Source organism: Artemia sp. Qi Xiang Cuo, chromosome 8 (assembly GCF_049724085.1).
Source record: "Artemia sp. Qi Xiang Cuo chromosome 8, ASM4972408v1, whole genome shotgun sequence".
Classification (NCBI taxonomy): domain Eukaryota; kingdom Metazoa; phylum Arthropoda; class Branchiopoda; order Anostraca; family Artemiidae; genus Artemia; species Artemia sp. Qi Xiang Cuo.
The window spans coordinates 40,399,034-40,421,024 of NC_142801.1; the positions used below are offsets into that span (position 1 = coordinate 40,399,034).

At 35.1% G+C, this 21,991-nt stretch overlaps 1 protein-coding gene across 3 annotated transcripts in view; it reads left to right on the forward strand.

The window, feature by feature from the left end:
• LOC148949397 (RNA-binding protein 45-like) overlaps nt 1-19,497 on the forward strand; it is a 223,149-nt gene extending 203,652 nt beyond the window's left edge. For all 3 annotated transcript variants that reach the window (XM_089093419.1, XM_089093421.1, XM_089093420.1), the window contains exons 10-12: nt 4,971-5,127; nt 9,878-10,034; nt 18,298-19,497. In XM_089093419.1, the coding sequence (XP_088949545.1) occupies nt 4,971-5,127; nt 9,878-10,033 (313 nt within the window). In that variant the 3' untranslated portion in view covers nt 10,034; nt 18,298-19,497. The remainder of the gene's footprint in view (nt 1-4,970; nt 5,128-9,877; nt 10,035-18,297) is intronic.
• Nucleotides 19,498-21,991: the final 2,494 nt, after the last annotated feature.

Genomic DNA, 21,991 nt, shown 5'->3' on the forward strand with positions numbered 1-21,991 from the left:
TTATTGAATTTCTGTTCGTTTTAAGTTTGATTTGTTTTTTAATAGTAATTCCTGGTCGGTTCAAGACTGAATTATTATAGGAATTTATTTCTGCTGGTCATAAGTTTAATATCTCTTTACTTTCTTAAAAAAAAAAAAAATCCTAAAGTTTTTTCAATTAATTTCTGTTCGTCTTCGATTGCCAAAGTTTAAAGTTTTTCAAAAACCCCTATTTCAACATCAAAGTTTCAAAGTTCAACACCCTACTCGACATTCCCTGAAAGTGGTTACAAGTACATGTTGCAGCAGTTGCAAGCAGTCTCAGTCGGAAGAAGTCGCAGTTGCAGTTGCAACCAGTCCCATTTGTAGCCGCAATAGTAGTAGTACTGGCCCTGAAAGTTTCAAGCTAATATTCTTATCCGTTCCCAAGATATTGGGGATACATCTTTTTGATAACTTGGATGCAGATAGTTTCTTTTGATTTATCTAAACCTACCTCCCAACGTTTCCCGAAATTTTGGCTCAATACCGTTTGCTTACACATCCAGGATTAAAGATTCCCCCCTTTCCCAGGGATAAATCCTTCATGCAAAAATTGGACAAATTGGGTAATTTACATTCCTTGCCGGGGGGGGGGCTGTGGAGGCATGCCATTCCTAGAGGCGTAGTTATTAGAAAATTTGAATATTTTGAATAAAATGGCTTTTAATGATTTTTATAAGTCTTAGGGGGGAATCTAAAAGGGCAGGGGGGAGGAGGGGGGTTGGTCTACTGCGTTCCTTTTTCAACATCCTTCTCAACATGCCATTAAAGTTTCAACTCAATACCGTTACTTGTTTCTAAGGTTTCGCTCTTGTGTCCTTTAGACAACCCTCCTGCATAAAGTATGTTTTGATTTTGTTTGAGATTCCCCTCAGTATTTTCTAGAAGTTTTACCTTAATACCCTTAGCCTTTTTGGAGACTCAGGTTGGAGACTCAGGATCAAACATGCCCCCTTTTCCCAATAACCGACCTTGTATATAAACTAGGTCGACAGTTTATCGACTGATTTATCGACAAGATCAATAAATCACAACACTTGCCCCGGAGGTTGTGGGGGTTATCTCATCCTCGGAGGTATAGTTAATTGACTCTTCGACTATTTTAACAAAATGACTATTCCAAAATTTTGAGCAAATATCTTTGAGAGGTGGGCAGCTAAAAACACAATAGAGTAGGAACTGGTTATCGTCTCACCACTTTTTAACATCCTTCTCAAAATGCCCTGAAAGTTTAAACTTAATACCCTCAGCCGTTCTTGAGATATTGCAGATAAGTTTTTTTGATAAACTGGATGTACATAGTGTCTTTTGATTTATTTGAACATTCCCCAAAGTTTCATCTTAATACCCTTAGCCTTTCTGAACATGCCAAGAATCAAACATCCCCCTTTTTGTAATGATAAATCCTTCGTGTAGGAAAGGGTAAATTGCATAATATACAATCCGTGCCTTGGGGGCTGAGAGGGCATTGCACCACCAAAGCAAGGTTGCAAACTTGCACCGTCTCGTAGTTTTTGTACCCTTTTTTCACCTCATTGCGCTCTTTCCCTCGACGGACGGGAATTGCACTCTTTTTGCCAATTTTTAGCTAAAATCACTATTTTTTGCACTTTTTTTACGAAATGATGATAGAAGAAGTTCTAGAAAAATAAAAAACTTCAAATCAAATCATTTGAGTGTAAAAGATACAACTGCTAGCCGGTATGATCTCTGTTATCTCTGCCTGTGTCTTACCCAGTCCTCCGGTCGTTTTTCCAGCATTTTCAATCAGTTAAGAAAAAGTAGGTCAAATTAACAAATGGCAACGTGGAAATTTAAATTTAATAAAAGAAGTCAAAAGCTTTTTAGTGTGACCGTTTTTCTTGGAAATGAAAAGTGTGTATGCAGGAAGGTGAAGGACAAGCAACGACCAAAACAGACCTTTTAAAAGTCTAATCTCAAACTAATAAAATTTTGCACAGACTTTAGGCCTGTGCACCATTTTAAAGTGCGACAGGCACATCTCGGCTTGTGATAGTCATTTTTTCTGAAATAAAAATCGTAACTTACCAGCCTGGGGCCCAAAATTTGTTTTGGATGGGGATCCTAGGTTTTTTGAAAATGCTTTAAGATAGTATATCTTAATGTTTGGCATATATTTTGGCCAAACATTTCTCTGGAGTTTTTTTTTGGCTACAAGGGGCTGGAAGTAAATTGTGATTTATCGTTGTTTTTGTGCTGGGAACATTTCTATGGAGATATAATAAAGATTTGGTTTATTAAATTTATTATTATATTAATGAAAATCTGCGTAGTTAATGGTGAGTTCCGACTACTCCTCGATCTACGTTGCAAATGCATCGAAATGAAATGCTATGTCACTTATATCATTGAACATTTTCGCAAGCTATTGATGATATTTTGACACACTTGTAAATTTAGATTTGCACCTCTGTGTGGTTTGGATAAATTACCCAGAGACTTTTATCTGATTTATATGATCCAAAATTCCCCTTTCTCAGAACTCTTGTCTCATTCGCATTTATTCATGTTCAGTATCATACTCAAACTTGATATACTCAAAATATAGCAGTAAATGCGCCGAACAAGCAACTATCCATTTCCTGGGAAATTCCTCGAAAATTACTCTTTTTTTTGCTGCTAAAATTCCCCTTTGTCAGAACTCTTGTCTCATTCGCATTTATTCATGTTCAGTATCATACTCAAACTTGATATACTCAAAATATAGCAGTAAATGCGCCGAACAAGCAACTATCCATTTCCTGGGAAATTCCTCGAAAATTACTCTTTTTTTTGCTGCTAAGGTATGGTACTTACTTTTACTATAGTGAAGTCAGCTATAGTTCATGACTAGTTACTTGAACTTTTAATATTTCTTTCAAAACATTTGGACAAATTGGGGACAAAACTTTACTTAAATAGTCTATGAGGTCAACTATAGTTCAGAAATTCAAAATTAACACATATAAATATCTAGCTCAGTTTTACCTTTTAGCCATAAAAAGAACGAGATTTCTTATCTAACTCATTATTTAGAAGTTGATTTAAGTAGGGAGCCCTCCTGACTTCATTTTCAGCACATTTTAAAATTTAAGGGCAATATGTTTAATGGTCGCAGGATAACTTATAATTATTTCTTAATGACATACGAATGATCAGAACAGTCAGAGGGGCTAAGCGCGCAAATTTGTTGACTTGCACTCTTTGAGCAAAAATCTTTCTTTTTGGACCTTGATTTCCACTCTTTTGAGACGTCGACAGTTGGCAACCCTGCACCAGAGGCAAAGTTTCTAGACATTTGACTGTTTTGAGCAAAATCGCTTTTTCGAAATTTTGATCAGTGATGAGGGAAGGGAGTCTCTAAAAAAGGCCATGTGGGTTGGCTGCCCCCCCCCCCGAAAGTTCCTTAACACCCTCCTCAACATCCTCTGAAATTTTCAACTTAATACCCTTAGCCGTTGCTTATATATTGCTAATAGGCCCTTCTGACAACAAGCACGCACACAGTGTCTTTTATTGTTTTCGGCACCCCTCTCAACGGGTTATGGTATCCTCATACTCGTAGTTATTTGACCTTCAGATTATTTTGAAAGGGATGGATATTTAAAAATTTGAACCAAATGTTTCTGAAGGAACCGCAACTACAAAGGACATGGGAGGGGGCTGGCAGCCCTCCAGCCACTTTTCAACATCCTCCCTCACATGTTCTGTAAGTTTCAATTTAATAACCTCAGCCGTTCGTAAAATACTGCAGATCCTCCTTTTTGGTAAACTGGATGGCCATGGTGCCTTTTGATTTAGTATAATATACCCCTCAACATTCTCCAGGGTTTCACCTTAGTGCCTTTAGATTTTTTGGATGCACCCATAATTAAATATTTCCTTTTTACTAATGATAAATCCTGCATGTAAACATGACAAATGATATAATTTTCGAAATGATATAAATTTCGAACAGTTTCGAAATCTCGATCAGTATTGAACTTAGGGGGCACCTTAAAAGAACAAGGGGGGTTACCCTCAAAATTTCTCTTCAACATGCCTTGAAAGTTTCAACTTAATACCCTCAGCCGCTCTTTAGATATTACTGATAGTCCCTTTTCAAAACCAGCAAGCACATAGCGTGTTTTGATTCTGTTCGGCATCCCTCTTAACATTTCCTTAAAGTTTCTTCTTAATACCTTAAACCTTTCTGGACGTCCAGGATCAAACATATCCTCTTTTCCGATAAAAAATCCTTTTATCTTAACAATAGGCAAATTGCATAACTTACAACCCTTTCCTGAGGGACAAGGGGGGTGTCATATCCGGAGGCATAATTATTTGACCTTCAGGCTATTTTAAACAAAATGACTATCTCAAAATTTTGTTCGGATGCATTTGGGGGAAAGGGGGTGTGGGGGCTGGTTGCCCTCTGATCACTTTTGACTCTTTAAAGTTGCACTAGAACTTTCAGTTCTTCCAATCGAATGAGCCAAATCCTAAGATTATGCGACCACCCCCTCCATGCAAAGTGTCTCTGGGAAAAAAAAAAAAATAACAACACGTTTAAGCCCTATGGCTGTACTATAGGCAACGCCATAGAGTTGCCTCTGATCTGTTTAATTTACGGCAATAGGCTGAAGGAGCGGTAAGATAGAAAGCTATGGAATATGAGGTAAAAATTTTTTTTTTTAAATGAAAGTACGAAAAGCGGGACAAATTTAAACTGGGGCAGAAAGAGCGGAACGGTCCCCTCATATATAGGATAGTTTCCTTTTGTTTAAGCTTTTAAGTCTTTACTTTCATTTGAGAAAGAAACCTCGTTTGGTTTATTTAAGTTTGGGTTCCATTAAACATTATTTTAATTGTATTGTCTTTCCTTCTCCTAGTCAGTCCCTTTGCATTTAGCTGACCCTCTTGAAGTATTGTATCGAAATATTTTTTTATTGCTTTTATTCAATTTTTAGACTCTTCATTGTGTGCCAACCGCCTCGACCAGCACTATTTGCTCTGAAAGACGTGTTTGGAAGATTTGGGAATCTAATAGACGTATATATGTTAAGTGGTAAGAATTATGGTTATGCCAAATACGCGGTCAGAGAATCAGCAAGCCGTGCCATTAAAGTAAGCTATTGAATTTTATTTTTTCAGTTATATTAGGAAAGGATTTTTACTACCGGAATTATCGCCATTGACTGGTGACCAGCAGCTTTTTCTGGTCAAAGAGTCAAATCGCTGTTTTACGAGTGCAAAAAAAAAATCCCGTTAAGAGTCGCAGTTAATGTAAAATATTATCTATAAATAACTTTCATTTAAAAATTTAATCGAAATAAAATATCAAGTATCTAATCAAACCAATAATTTATCATAACCCTATTTTTGTCAGCTAAATCTGATCACAGCCTTGTGAGAAACATTTATGAAAATTATTAACATCTGCGTTCAACAGCTCACATCATGTTGTGAAACAAACGTTCAAATTTTAAACACAATTCTACAAATTTTCGAGTTAACATCAAATAGTTACCAATCGACAATGTTTGATTACTGGCAAATAAAATGTCTTACTGTACGCTAAAGGCTACTGATCCTGAAAGTTCAATTTTATCTGTCAAACTTTATCCTCGATCTACTTTCCCTCGTTTCTTTGCTCAGCAGCTACAAATGCAAATTCTCTCATAAGTAGTTCAATCGCACGATGTGCTGTGATGCATATACGAATAAATAGCAATATTGTTTTTGAATCGTATGCCGAATTTTCTTGGAAATAAATCTAAAACAAAACTTGGAAACATGTTGGGATGAAAATGTAGATATGAATTGTGTGCAGTATCTCTGATTTCGAATCACTCATGCTGACCGGTTCCAAAATATGACATTTTCAATCCGAGGTGAACACACTCTCATGTCCAACCGCACAGGCTTATGGCCAATCCATTCGGGCAATAATACGTATATTACTATATTCCTTAATTAAATAACCAAAATAATGGTTTAAACCAAAATAAAAAATCCTCTACTACCTGATGGCAAAACAGAATTTACTCCTCCCTCTAAACGCTACTCAAGGGCAGCCTCCACCTCTTCTGCCGGTGCTAAAATTCCTATGGCATTGTTAAAAATGTTTGGGCTCCTCTAGCAAAGTCAGTTTGGCAAATTTTTGAGACAAGTCATTAACCAACTCATGTAACAAAACGGTATTTGAGGTATCATTTCCAAATCGTCTTTACAAGACTCCTGGACCTTCGAACAATAATCAATCATCGACTGATTTTTTTGATGAACGGCCGAACTGTACCTGAATTTTCTGGTTTATGTGGTCCTAGCAAAACTAGTTTCAAAGCAAACTTGAAAGGAAACAAAATCATCAAATTCCTAAAATATGAAAAAATGTCACCTTTCAACTTTAGGCCCGGCACATCCTGTAATTATTCCCGCGGAAGAACCTTGCTCAGAGTTCCTATTTTCTTTACAAATTCATGTGCATCATTTTCACCATTCTAGCGTGGAAGATAATGTAACTGTTTGAAAAGAATTTCTTTGCTAACCTTTTTAACGTTTTTTTCTTCTTCCACCATTATTTAGTCTCAAAACTAACATAAATATTAAGTGAATTTTATTTAACGGAAAAAGGCCATCCGATGCCCAACACTACTAGTAATCGGGGCAAATATGGTTATCGAATATCGAAACGTAAATATCGATATCGAAAACGATATTTGAAATTTTTTGACTACTTTTTACTTTTTCTGCTATCTACCGGTGAATGTCTTGTTAGCTGAAAGATCAAATGAGTGTGCATCCAGACAGGGTCGTATCCCAGGATTTTTTTTGTGGGGGGGGGAGATTACAAAGGGATTTTTTTCCGGGGGAGGGTTTACAAAAAAAAAACTTTAAAAACGCATCAAAACTTCTTTATATTAATTTTTGTTACGTTTTTACGAGTTTGGCAAACATTTGGAGGGGGGTTCAAACGTGGATACGCCCTTGCCTCTGGAGATGACATGACCCCCCATAACCTGTGGGAAGGATTTCAGTTATGAATTTTGCATGTTGTTTACGCATAGTATTTTTTATTTGTTAGCAAAAAGACACCTGGAGGGGAGGGGGAATTTTCTGTGGGGGTGTTTTCCATGGGTAGAATTTTCCATGTGCAGGGAAGTTTCCGGGGATGAACTTACAAGGGAGAATTTTACGTGGGAGAATTTGTCAGAACTATACGAAATTTGTCCTACTTTGTCTTTGCCGATTCAATTTTTCATATAGAGAGACGTTCATGGAAATTGTCATGGCCCCCCCCCCACAGTACCTGGAAGAACGGCTATAAGTTATGGATTTTGTCTATTGTTTACAAGCAGTATTTGTTATTTGGAAGTAAACTGAAAATTTTTAGGGAGGGGGAACTTTCCGCGGGGAGAATTTTAAATGGACAGGGAAGGTTTCTGAACATTAACTTACAAGAAAGAGTTATACACGGGAGAATTTGCCAGAACTCGTACACAAAATTTATCTTACTTTCTCTTAGCCGATTCAATTTTATATATACAGATGTTCCGGGGAAATTGTCCTGGGAATATTTCCCGATAGGCTAAAATTGTCTGGGGGATTTTTTCGTGGGAGGGAGGGATTTCCCACGGGAGAAATTCTCCACGAGGAATTTTTTTGTCGGAGAAATTCTTCATGACGGAATTTTCCGCAGAAGAAATTCATCATGGGAAAATTTTCCGCGGTAGAAAATTTCTATTTGAAGGATGAAATTTCCCGTCGAGGGGTTTTTTCCGGCATGATTTGAAAAAAGATTAGGAATTTAAAGAAAAACAAGTTTTTTTTTTCAAATGAAAGTAGGATAAAGAGAATTTCCTGGGTGAAATTGTCCACAAAAAAATTTCTGGGTGGAATTTTCAGCAGGGACGGATTTGTCGTGGGCGAGGAAGATTTTACGCTGGAGGAACTATCCATGGATGAATTTTTATTGGGAGAGGGGGGGATTTTCCACGGAGGAGAGAGTCAGATTTACCGACATTATTTGACAACAGTCAGAAATTAAATAAAAAATAGTTTTTTTCCAACTGAAACTAGGGAGGAACATAGAAACTTAAAACGAAATGAAATCCTACCGCATGTGAGGGGAGATATCCCCTCCTCAATACCTCACTCTATACGGTTAAGTTTGACTTTTTAATGAGAAGCTTTTTCAAAATACCAAAAAAAAAAACCTATATGAATTGCATCCCTCTCAAATAAGGATTTCTGTTCGTTTTAAGTTTTCATGCTGAACTTTACTTTCAGTTCTAAAGACTTGTTTTTTTTTTTTTATTTGATCAATGAAAGATAGAACCAATTCTCCGGGAAAAACATTGATATTGTTGCTGATTTTGGATACCCAAAAGTAGCCAATCCCAATACGTTATCTTTCTTTATCCTGAGCCCGAGTAATTTCAAATATGGATTTCTATGATGTTCGTTTATGTTAATCGAAGTTTGTTTTTACTGTTTGATTTTATGCTATTCAAAGCTTGAAAAAAAAAATCGAGTAAAATACACTTCATTACAATTTTTTATTTAACTTTTACAAATCAAAGAGTTAATCTGAATCAAAAACTGATCATAAATATCGAAATCAAAATATTGATTATCCAATATCGAAAGTAAAAATATCCACATATCGTTTAATCAAATTATCGCCCAACACTACATCCGAGCATGATTCAGCGAGATAATAGTCAAAAGTTTGGCTATAAAATAATAATTTTAACCATAATTAAAGAACTGCAAGGATAATAAACATAGGAAAATAATAAAGTAAACTAGGATTCGACCAGCTGGACCACAGAACCGTGTGGCCCAAAGCTGCCACCAATTCAATTAGCCAAAATTTGAACAACTTCAGTCCGAGGCGAATACACTCTCAGGTCGAACAGCACTGGCCTATTGCTAAGCTGTTCGATTGATAAACTATAATTACTTTACTCTGTAATTAAAGAACCAAAATAATGATATGCGTTACTCAGCTTCCAATGATAATCCAAATTACATTTTATATATTTTAATGCCAGTATGCAAACTGAATCTCTTTCAATGAATCTTACCCTCAGTCATTTCATTTCCAAATGAAGGATGAATCAACCACGCTGCGAGCTATTCGTCCCGTCATTCGTTTGCAAGGGGGAAATATAAAAACAGAATCTTGGACGGAAAAACAAATTCATAAAAAGAGAAATCAAACTCATTACATTCGCGCAAGTACTTACATTCGTTTGCAAGTGGGAAATATAAAAACAGAATCTGGTTACACTTTAACCAGTTTGTATACCATCTTTCTCTGTCTTTTTAAGCATTCTATTTAATATTTAGAATTATATTAGAATGATCTAACAGGAGTTACGGGACACGTGCACGAATACAGGAACAGGCATACACACACCAGCCAACTAGGAAACAAATCTGGTTGAATTTATTCTTTGCGTTCTATTGTTATTTTTAAAAAGGAATGAAACAAACTGTATAAATAGTTGTACTGTTACGAAAACTACGGATTCATGAACGGGGTTTTAGTCAGCCTTGTCTTTCTGGTCACCTTAAAAAGGTAATCAATTCTATTCATTAGTGTTTAATATGTCCCGTGGTATTCTTCGGTTTAAAACAAATAAAAGGGAGAAAGAAAAACGGAAAATGTTTAATAACCCAATATTATGATATTTAAAAATAAAATGAACAAAAACTGAGGTAAAATATGAAGAATTAAAATGAACACCAGAATAAACTAAAAACCAAGAAAATTCTTAAAAACTAATATCTTTGACAGGAGTATTATTTGAATAATATATTTTCTTATGTCCCCCTATCTTATATCAAAAGCTTTTTTTTATCTAAGGCTTTGGATGATCACGAGGTGTGTGGATCTCGGTTAAAAGTAATGCTGGCGGAACCCTTGAATGCCAAAGAGGGTGCCAGAAAAAGAGCTAAGACTGATGAGACAATCAAGACGAGGACGAAAGAAGAGACAGAAGAAGAAAATATAATGGAGTAAAGTAAGTTAGAAATTTTCAATAATATCCTAACTAATGTATTTTGCTTAAGGGGTGACCGGAGTCGACGCACAAAAAGCATACAATTCAACTTGGATAATAGGTGGCTTCGAAAATTAACGGGTTTTAAAAGGAATGACGTACATTTATTAAGGCAGTGTTTTCATGTCTCTCTGTTAAGGGTCGTTACTTCGCTGAATAATATCCGGGTTACCGATTCTGAATTTTCTTCCAGAAAATTAAAAAGCATAGAGATTAATTAATCTAGTGGCAAGAATCTGTAACATTCTAGGAAGAATCTAAAATTTAGAAAACCCTTACAGCTGACTTGTTGTCATCAAGAATGTCTGGTTTGATTACTAGGAAGGGAGTATGAATTTGTTGAAGTTTTCAAATGGACTAATTGGGAGTAAACGTTTTTATACACAAGACCTTCTACTTTGATACAGGAAAATAAAAAGAATGAGTCAGAGGTGATTTTAAATAAACTGGTAATTTTAAGAAATGAGGTTATTTTGATTGAGGAAAATTTTATGCGCGGGGAGAATTTTTCCAAGATTTAAGAGAATTTTAGGTAGGTTACTTGTATGGTATAGCCGTGACAACTCAAGTGGTTCATCAACTCAAGTGGACACATTGTAGAACCTTTTCTTGTTTTTTCGCTATTTTCTTTCAGCTTAGTATGAGACAAGACAAAGAGAAGTGACAGAATAGATGGGAAATATATAATTTTGGCAATATATTTGCACCTAAGGGGGAGGGGTGTTGGTAAAGTATTTGGACAGTGTTAAGTTAGAAAACAATTCTTAATTCATAATATGGAAATAATTGTACCTAACACATTATGCTTGCAGACCCGTTATGCTTTACCCCCCCCCCCCCTAATAAGCAAAAATATAGCCCCAATTTTTTTATTAATTATTATATTTGTATAATACTTAGGTATATTTCATTCGGATTGAGCGTCAGAGAAACAGGTTCTAATTAGATGAGGAATATTAGGTCAAGGTTCAGGGTCGGAGTCAGGATTTTTTTTTTGGGGGGGGGCGCAAAATAGGTTGATCCGAAAAAATATTTTAGGGGGGGGGCGCAAAATAGGTTGATCCGATAAACTTGCGTTATGAACAAGTTTAATTAACGCAAACTTGAGTTAATTAAGTAAATTACACTACTTTAGACTACGCTAGGGGGACACACACCCCCTCCCCCTGGATCCGCCACTGTCAGGGTTATATCGTACAAGTACCGAATTTTTTTCTTTTTTTCTCAGGAAAAATACTAAAAAACAGTAGTTTCAAATCTAGTACGGAAAATATCCATTAAATGGCACTCCATCTCAAGCGTTAAATTGGTACTTGTTAAGAAAGTAGTAAGTACAAGAGAAGTGAAGTTTCGTAAATGTTAATGAAATAAAACAAAATAAGATGAAAATATAATAGTTAAGAAACAAATTTGGGCTATATATTTGTACATTAGGGGATAGGGGTGGTAAAGCATAGAATATATTAAATACGTAACCTATGTTTATACAGCATCCCGGCATTACCCGATAAAATGCCTATCTGTTCTCGCAATACAATTCTCTTTTACTTACCGCTTTCTAAATAAGTACCGTTAAATTATTCTGAACCTCTACAGTTCTTTGTTTTTTTTGGAGGGGGGGGGGTGGCTAATTGAACCATCTTTGGGGTCAGGATAGGAAACCAAATTACTTTGCTATAAAATTAAAAGTTTGTACTTACATATGTTTGATTACAAGATCTTCGTAGCTCTTCACAAAATAAGGCACATTGAATATCCAACGAGCAGTCTTCAAGATTTCATAAGTTAAATTACGGACAGCTGTTATTGTTTTTAGTCTCTGTGGTTCTATAATGGTTTCCTCTTGTATAGATACTTCCTCTAAGTCAAGCAAATACTTTGGAAGTCTTGGTCTTCCAAGTTTCACGTAGATTTGTTTTAACTTTTCCCTGCTCTTTTGCACGTTAATTAATTAAGTCCTCTTTTATTGCTTTTTCCATAAATCAAAAAGTTTTTCAATCTCTTGAATAGAACTTGCTCAATCCTTGATATATTTCGATTGGTTTTTAACAACGGTATACAGCGGATACGGCCTGTTTATCCAAGTTTAGTGATACCATACACAGGACACGGCGCCTGTTAATTGAAACACTGACCCAAAAATTAAACAACCCTTGTTCAACTTAAGGGTTCCGTAGCTCCAAATCGATTGCAGCCAAAAAAAAAACAAAGGATAAAAAAGCCTTTAATTGAGTAAAATCAACACAAACTGTCTGAACAAATATTTTGGGTTAAAAATATTTACAATCTAGTATGAATTTTATTAAAGTTGTTAATAACGTTTCCTTGAACAAAGCCAAAAGAGTTTTTGTATAAAAATGCATTTAAAAAACAGAGGGAGCATAAGAAAAAAAAGTGAACCTGAACAAATGATAGCCATTAGTCTCCCAAATCAGGTGAACCACAATTTAAGTTCTCTAATATATCTGTTTCTTTAAACAAACAAAATTTCTTTAACATTGAAGAGATAGCCAAGCGACTTGGACTGCTTTCGCCCCTTAATGACAGTGATTTTAGACTTGTTAACAATTTAAGCCTTACGTCTTGTAGTCACTATAATAGAAGCATTTCCTCCTGAAGACCTTATCGCCTTATTTTTCTTCGGTTTCATCTGAAGAGTTTAATTTAGTCAAACTTATCAAAGATGCTCTGTTGCGTATGAGTACAGAAAGAGATCCGCAAAGAAATATAGTCTAAAGAAAAATAATTTTCTTTACGTTGCAGAACCCTCCTGTTAAAAAAATGTTCACACCAAAGCAAATTTTTTAATTGAAATAAAAAATACTGCGTGGAAATTGCCATCGCCAGAAACCCTTACCCGATTATTTATAGTTATAGAACAAAAATCACATTATTATAGAACAAAATCACATTTGTTTTGCATGGATAGCACTGGTTTGTTTAATCAATTTAACTTAACCCATAAGCTGTAGGAGTCAAAGAGGCAAATTATTTACGTTATATTTTTCATCAAATAAATTATGAAAAACATACTATAGTTGGTCCTGAAAAGCGTGAACTACCTATGTTTACATTGCCGAAAAATTGCAATTTAAGGGATGGCAATAGAATTTGTAGTCAGATGCATGCCAACTGTCTACTATTGAGAAAAATAGGAGTGATTTTTTCAAGGAGGCACAGTTGTGCCTCTATAAAGAGGCGACCCACCACAATGTTAAGCGATTTCAGGTCCTAGAGGTCGCAGAGAGACGGCGGTGATCGCATTTTGTAGCCCAAGCTCAAACTAAGAAACTTGCAAAATTTCATCCTCCTCCGACTTTATCTTCATGGGGTAAACTGGGCCGGAAGTTTGGACCCTCCCACCACAGCCCCCTTTAACGTTGTCCGATTGGGCTGAAATTTAGAGGTTAAGCTTTCCTAGGGCCCGGGAGCTTATCCTCGAAATTTCAGCTCAATCCGATCACTCCTTCCCTGTTTTCAAAAAACCAAATATAGCCCCTTAGATTTCATCTCTTTTTTTTTTTGTTAGCCACGCCTACAGGCCACAGTTGGCACCGGATCCGGTTGAATGAGGACTCATTCGAAGCAGAATTCGACCTGTTAGGGCCTTTTGATATTTTCAGACCGAAAAAATTATCCCCCGAATTTACATTTACGAAAAACCTCGTTTTCCTATATTAGCCCATGTTAATTTTTCCCTCCACAACCCCCCTTTAACGTTGTCTGATCGGGCTGAAATTTAGAGGATAAGCTTTCCTGGGGCCTGGGAGCTTATCGTCGAAATTTCAGCTCAATCTGATCACTCCTTCCCTGTTTTCCAAAAACCACATATCAAGATTTTTGGGAATTTGCTTGCGTCGAAAATACCTTCTATTTGCTAAACAACAATTACTATTGTGTTTGTATAGTCCAGCGGCTGAGTCTTTAGACTTTCAGGCGGAAAACTCGGGTTCGATTCACCATCAGAGCAACTTTTTTATATACTTTGAAAAGAAACTCAGTTTCTTTTTTAAATTATTTGAAAAAAATTACGTTTTCTAAAGAGTTAAAGAGGCTGAGTTACAAGGTCGACCCTTAAAACGTACAGGGATTAGGAGGCACAGTTGGGGGGCTGTTAAAGAGGCTGAGTCACAAGTTCGAACCTTAAAACGTACAGGGATTAGGAGGCACCCTGTACGACGTGATTTGAGTATTCAGGAATTAAAAGCCTTAACACAAGAATGTTCAAGAGCGGGGGGTTTGGGGGCGGAAGCCCCCAACTTTAACTCCTTACACGATCAGCTAACAGTTAGTCAAGCAATAATAAGTAATAAACTGTACAATAACGTGCAGAAATTATTTGAAAAAAACCTACGTTTTCTAAATAGTTACAGAGGCTGAGTTACAAGGTCGAACCTTAAAACTTACAGGGATTAGGAGGCACAGTTGGGGGGCTATCGCCCCCCAAACCCCCCGCTTTCGCAGCCTTTAAATAAAAAAAAAAAATTCTTTAAACTGAAAGTAAGGAGCGACATTAAAACTTAAAACGAACAGAAATTATTCCGTATATGAAAGAGGCTGTGCCATCCTCAACGCCTCGCTCTTTACGCTAAAGTTTTTATTGTTTAAAAAAAGAGTTGTGAGAAAGTCAAACTTTAGCGTAAAGAGCGAGGCGTTGAGGATGGCACAGCCTCTTTCATATACGGAATAATTTCTGTTCTTTTTAAGTTTTAATGTCGCTCCTTACTTTCAGTTTAAAGAAATTTTTTTTTATATTTAAAGGCTGCGAAAGCGGGGGTTTGGGGGTGGTAGCCCCCCAACTGTGCCTCCTAATCCCTGTACGTTTTAAGGTTCGACCTTGTAACTCAGCCTCTTTAACTCTTTAGAAAACGTAGTTTTTTTCAAATAATTTTCCAAATAGGACTTGCCCACTATATGTTATTTTGGACGGGACACTTTCTTTTTATGTGTGATAGTCTTTTAGGTGTAATTGTCTAAATGTAAGGGAAATGTATGAACCGGTTTTAAAGATGAGTTGTTATTAGGAATACTTAGATCAACCTCTCGTGGATATGTTTTGGGAAAAGACAATTTTGTCTGAAAAGGGTCTGAGGCATGTAGATGGAACCTCCCATTCAAAATGGTCCGGTGTATTCCACCCGCGGAAAATTCTCCCTCCCCTTCAATATCCCCCTGGAAAATTCTCACAGTAAAGTAAAATTGAGCAGCTAGAGGGAAATTAAGACAAATTAAAAGAATAGAGAAAAGAAGGGATTCTGGAATATTCTTCCTGTATTCCAAAATGCATGTAGAATATATAATGTAGAATCAATCAGTTGTGGTAGCAAACTGTAAGTAATGAGCGACTCGGGCCAATACTAACCAAAACTCTAAAAAGGGATTTTGATAACAATTAAGACCGCAAAAGCCTTGTTTTTTATACTGATTCCAACTATATTAAGTTCATGAAGTCTAATGTTGCACATCAAACTATACGAGCCTGAGAAAAGTTGCCTGCTTTTTGAAGAATTGGGAAAATACTGCAAGTGATCGTAATGAAAACAATAGCATTAGATTTAGCATATTAGAGAATCATACTCTGGAGGTTTCAAGCTCCTATCTATAAAAATGTGGAATGTTTTCCTAGGAGAAAGATCAAGGATGAACATTTTTTTTTTTTTCCGGGGATGATCGTATCGAAACAATCGTCCTAGAAAATCGGTAGAGGGCTCATTGGAACCGAAATTGTAAGTTCTAGGGCCTTTTTAATATGGCCAAAAAGATATTGAGCTTCTCGGTTGCAGAGGAAGTAATGCAGTGGCAGAGGAGGTTATGCATTTGTTCCTGAAAAGTCACATAATCCATACAAGTAAAAGTAATTCAGATAGGAAAACCTTCTGATGTACTTCCTCTGAACTTATTCCCTTATGACTTTTTAAAAAAAAAAAATTATTGGAACTTTCATTTGCTTATTTGGAACAAGGGGCTCTGTCAATTTTAAATTTGCTTGGTTTTAACTTAGATTTTGACTTTTATTATTTAAATTAGATGAGAAAAAATTCCTCTTAAAGGTGGTTTAGACGGGAAAGTTCTTATGTACGCCAAGTGGACGTGTTCTCAATCGCAAAAGGTTTGACTGGTATCATGTGCTATAATTGTCGGCTGAGTCATCAGGTATGGCGAGTGGGATATCCTCCCCCCAATGGGGTCAGCCAGTTGGAGAACTCTCTTTGCACTTCAATCACAATGCGGCTCTTCTACAGTTGCCAATTATTATACATACTCAATGTTTTTTTTTCTTTTCTTTATCTTAGCCGGCTATTATAACTTAACCCCCAAAAACGCGAGTATATAATGAAAACAAATGATAATGTACAAATAAATACTCTATGATATTCTACAACATACATTCTGACTATATTTTGGAATATAGGTATAATGTTCCGAAATTCCATCTTTCCTTCATTATTTTATTTTTCCTACTTTATCTTTGATTGCTAAATTTTGCATGTTTAGGGAATTTTCTGGGGTGGGGAGGAATACGATATCCATGATATCAGAGGCTACTATCTAATTCTATGTATTTTTCCACGTCTCAGAAAGATACCATTTATAATAAACTGATGAACCCTTGGGATATATATATATATATATATATATATATATATATATATATATATATATATATATATATATATATATATATATATATATATATATATATATATATATATATATATATATATATATATATATATATATATATATATATATATATATATATATATATATATATATATATATATATATATATATATATATATATATATATATATATATATATATATAATATATATATATATATATATATATATATATATATATATATATATATATATATATATATATTATAAGGGCAAATGAGCAGATGAAAATATATGACGTAAAGTCAGTCAAAGAACATCAGTATCAGTCGGTAAAACAAAGAATGAAGTAGTTTTAACAGCAATATCCCCCAGATCAGTTGTTAAAAATAATCCACCAGATGGTAAAATTCATTGCTCCCACCCCCAAACATTTTATCTAGTGGCGTGCCTGTTCAGTACCAGACAAAGTCCACGAAAAGTATTTCCTCATACTTCATAGTCCCAGCCTTCTGTCTCTTTGCACTTCAATCACAATGCGGCTCTTCTTCAATTGCCAATTATTATACATACTAAATTTTTTTTTGTTTTTTATCTTACCCGGCTATTATAACTTAACCCCCAAAAACGAGAGTATATAATGAAAACAAATGATAATGTACAAATAAATACTATATGATATTCTACAACATACATTCTGCCTATATTTTGGAATATAGGTATAATGTTCCGAAATTCCATCTTTCCTTCATTATTTTATTTTTCCTATTTTATCTTTGATTGCTAAATTTTGCATGTATAGGGAATTTTTTGGGGTGGGGAGGAATACGATATCCATGATATCAGAGGCTACTGTCTAATTCTTTGTATTTTTCCACGTCTCAGAAAGATACCATTTATAATAAACTGATGAACCCTTGGGATTCTTATTTATATACTATATAGAATTCTTACATATAATAGGTGACCGAAGTGTTATCGTTGAAAAGTTTGAGCGAGGTCAGAAGTACAATTTTATATTTAATGCTTTATTTTAACAAAAACTAATCCTTGAATTGTTTTTTTTATTAATGCTGAAGTTGCACAAGTAAATATTTTTAGCTTTTTGTTTATATAAAAAGAACTAAAAACGAGCAAGTAATTACTTAAAGACAAGTTTTTCTGAGGAAAGGACAGAGCGAAACTGAAACAAAACGAACAGAAATTTTCTGCCCAGTCAACACATTTGAACGATATGTATTCACTCGGCCCCTAAAATCCATGGCTACAGACTTAACCTAAGTAAGTGGATAGTTTATATTTCACTGTAGCCAGCTAGTCATTTACTGAAAACACAGAATAGTTATTGGTTTATCCAAGGGGATATTGGTTCGAATTTTGCTAGATTTAAAAGTCATGCATTTTAGTTGTCTAGCGAGAGGGCATTGATTCACTTTTTATAATCTAATGTTTCAAAGTAGCCTAATTCTGGAAAAACGCATGAAGTTACTGAGAGTTGGGAAAACAAAGACCAAAAACAAGCAAAAATCCAGTGTAAACTTTTATAAGTTTTTTATTTCTTATTGTCTTTTTAGTGTATTCTGAATCAATTTTATTTTTAGACTACTGCACACATTACGGTGAACCGGACTTAACTTCTACCGTGAACCTGCCAAGCTGTACTGTACTTACTTCAATGATAACAGGATTTAGAGACTGTTTAGGTGACTGGGAATTCGACTTTTTTTGCTTGTAACTGTCAACACCGAAAAATAGACAATGCTCTCGAAAGAATAGCTTTTTTAATTTCAAAAAGAACAATGAAGGTATGTGTGCTGCGAAAAAATTTGAGCATTGGAGAAATCACTAATAAAATTCAAATTTGGGATAGGTTTGCTTTCAGCGTAATTGAAAAATCTACAATTTCTTAAAATCTTCTATTTCCAAAATCGAAAAATCTTTGATTACGGTCCCTCATTACCATAGGGACCTTTTAACCCTTGAATCGAACAATAAGGCTTCATATTGTTCTTGAAATTTTTTAAAATTCGAAAATAAATTTAATAATTTTAAGCTTTAGAATACATGTTATTTTTACAGAAATTTATTTGTTTAAAACAAATTACGTTAAGAATTATTGGGTCTGAAAGACTAAAGAATATGTAGTTGTGACTTGTGCTATTTTTGTAATGAAGTGTAAAAAACTACTTTGTTTCCCAAGTTTATCGCAAGGATTGCGTATGTTAGCACGCAGTTGATGTTGAGCCTTTTAACTTTTAACATAAAAGATTATGTGTCGAAAAATAACGAATGCAAGATAGAAAACTTGCTATATTAAAAGTGGAAATTTGGACTAAAACTTTTTGCATAAGTTATGCATTAGCTTTTGTTGCACTCAACGAGGCCCAAAAACCGTACACAGTGGTACACAAAAAGACCCCTTTCCCTGTGAAACCAGTATTGATGTTTTGTTTTAAAGCTGTTAAGGCGTATTTTGATCATTAAACTGAGAAAGGATACATGAAAAGATGAGAGCTAAACCATTAACGAAGTCAGTCAACCTTATGACTTAACACAATAGCCATATCTGCCTTAGAAAGGACATAGAATTACCGAAAACTTGTATGCTGAAATTAACTTTAAGACGTTTGATGTCTAAGATTCAAAACTTTAAAAAGATATTTGTCGTATTCTATGTTGTTGTTTTTTTTTTTTTAAATTTTTAAGTGTTGTAATTTTTCTGTCATGTTCATTCGTTTATCATGTTGTTAGTATGCAGAATGTAGTGGATGGAAAATAAAATATTATCATACTTCTTTCGATGTTTTTGGTAAGTGTTTTGATTGCATTATCAGCCTGTGCAGATAAGATAAGATATTTATTTCAAAAAAATCGCTATCACAAGCCCACAAAGGGCTGAATTCGGACTTTGGAGTCGACAGCATAAATGGTTACACTAAAATGCAAAGAACAACAACAAAATAGAGAAAACCATAATGAACAATCATTTAAAAGTCAATAATTAAAACTGTAAAAAGTCAATTAAAAAATTAAAAAGATAAAAACTGGTCAAACTAAACTTAGAGCGAGACATAAATGCAATTAAATTAAAAGGGATACTAAGAAAATCAATAATTCAACTACAGTAAATCAATAAAAGAGTTAAAAGAAATAAAAACTGGCAAAAAAAAAAAAAAAAAAGGGGGGGGGGGCAATCAAATGAGTGCAATAACCTGGGCAGTGGCAGTACCATCAGCTAATAAAAAAAAGAGGGGGGGGGATAAACTATTGAGACATTTTATTTATTTTTTCTGTAATGAAGGGGATAAAAGTTCTTTCGTATCTGGAAGTAACGTAGCGAATGGGGGACAAAGAAGGGATGGGCTCAGAAACAGCTGGAGGCGGCCGTAATCTGGATGGGGAGTGACCTTTGGGGAAAATACTTGCCGTCTGAGGGTTTGTTATGGTATTTTTTGCAAAACGGAGGCACAACGAAACACTCCTTTGCTCCAGGGTTTTCAGACTAGCTTTTTTTTAGGAGCAGAGAGTATGGCACCTTGCTTTCTTTGAAAATTATTTGTAATGCCCTTTTTTTAATTGATTTGATTTTTTATGATTCTACGCAAGAGATACCAGGGTGCCAAACTGGACAAGCATATTCTAGATGCGGGCGGACAAAAGACATGTAAATTTGTAAGGAGTGGGAAGGGGGAACGCTGAATTTATTTAAAAGCTTAAGGAGGGTGATAGACACATTAGCTATACGGATGATATCTTTAACGAGGATATTCCACTTTAAATTTGAAAAAATTCTGACATCAAGTAGTCTATATGAGGACACCAAAATTTCAGGAGGGACAGGAGTAAGAAAAAAGGGTGAGGAATTGAGAAAATAAATCGGCATAATCACGGACTTAGAGGCATTTACTGTCACGTCTAAGTCCAAGGCTTAGTCTCCAATTTCATTAATGATAATCATATGGTCACTTATTAAATTTCTGAAGCAAGTTTAAACAACCGTTAGGTAATCAACAAATTTCCATCGGTCAGGAAATTCCTTTGTGAGGATGTTGATCATTACTGAAAAAAGAAGGGGAACTAGAAGAGTACATTAGGGTATGCCGTTGTGGACAGGGAGAGGATTTGAATAATGGTTTTGGTATTTAACAACTTGCGATCTATTTGTTAAGAAGGAGGCAACTAATTTCACCAGTAAGGGATCAATATTGAACTCGTTGACAAGTGTCTCAATTAAAATATTGTGGTTAACAAGGTCGAATGCCTTCTGAAGGTCAATGGAAATTAAATTTAGCCAGGAATTAGGTTTTTCAAGGGTTTTCCCGATGTGATCAATAAGAGAAACGAGGTAATGGGAAGTAAAGGTGGATTTTAGGTTCCTACATTGTTTCGAGACAGTAAGAGGTAGGATTTTTTTTTTTGGCCAATCCGCAAGTAATCCTTCATTAAGTTTCGAGAAAATAGGAGTAAGAGTTATAGGCCGAACGCCTTCAAAACCAGGCTTTCCGTTTATCTTTTTCAAAGGGGTTATGAAACCCTGTTTCTAAATTGTAGGAATTTGCCCAGACTCGGTAATTTTATTAAACAGGAAAGACAAGGGCTTAGACAAGAAATCACCGAAGGCACTAATAAGAGGAAAGGGGATATCCAAAAGGACAAATATTTGTTTTTCTTATTTTCTGAATTCTTCTTTCTATCTCAGACGGGGAAGCAGTGGGTAAAGAACGGTCAAGGGCTCTTGATGGTAATCGGTCAGACAGTGGTGGAAGGCTTTGGAAAATAAAAGAAAGGAATTTATTGAGATTATTGACAGTAATATCAGGGGACTCGGGTTGACTGAAGCTAAGTTATTCAAATCTCATGCCAAATAGATTTTTAACCTCTGAATATCAGTTTTTTGGTTTATTAGTAAACAATACTTCGATCTCATTTTTGTAGTACGATTTTCCCAATTTGCGAATTTCTCTTTTAATTGATTTTCTTTGTTTATTGGCTTCATCTTGTTTACGATTTTAGAAAAGCTTCAATTTGGTTCTAATTAGTGTTTTTATAGTTTGGTTAATAAAGGGTCTATCACTGGAGCACTTTTTAAATTTTTTTTCAGGGAAACAAATTTGATATTTGTCGATTAGCTTTTTGTGGAACAAAACCATTTTCTCATCAAGATTTTTTAAACTATAAACATCGGACCAATCTTCAGTATTCAGCCACATACCAAAAGAAAGAAGACCAGAATTTTGAAGAGGGCGATAACTGCCATAAGTTATTGAGAAAGAATGCTGAAAATTTGAGGTGGGA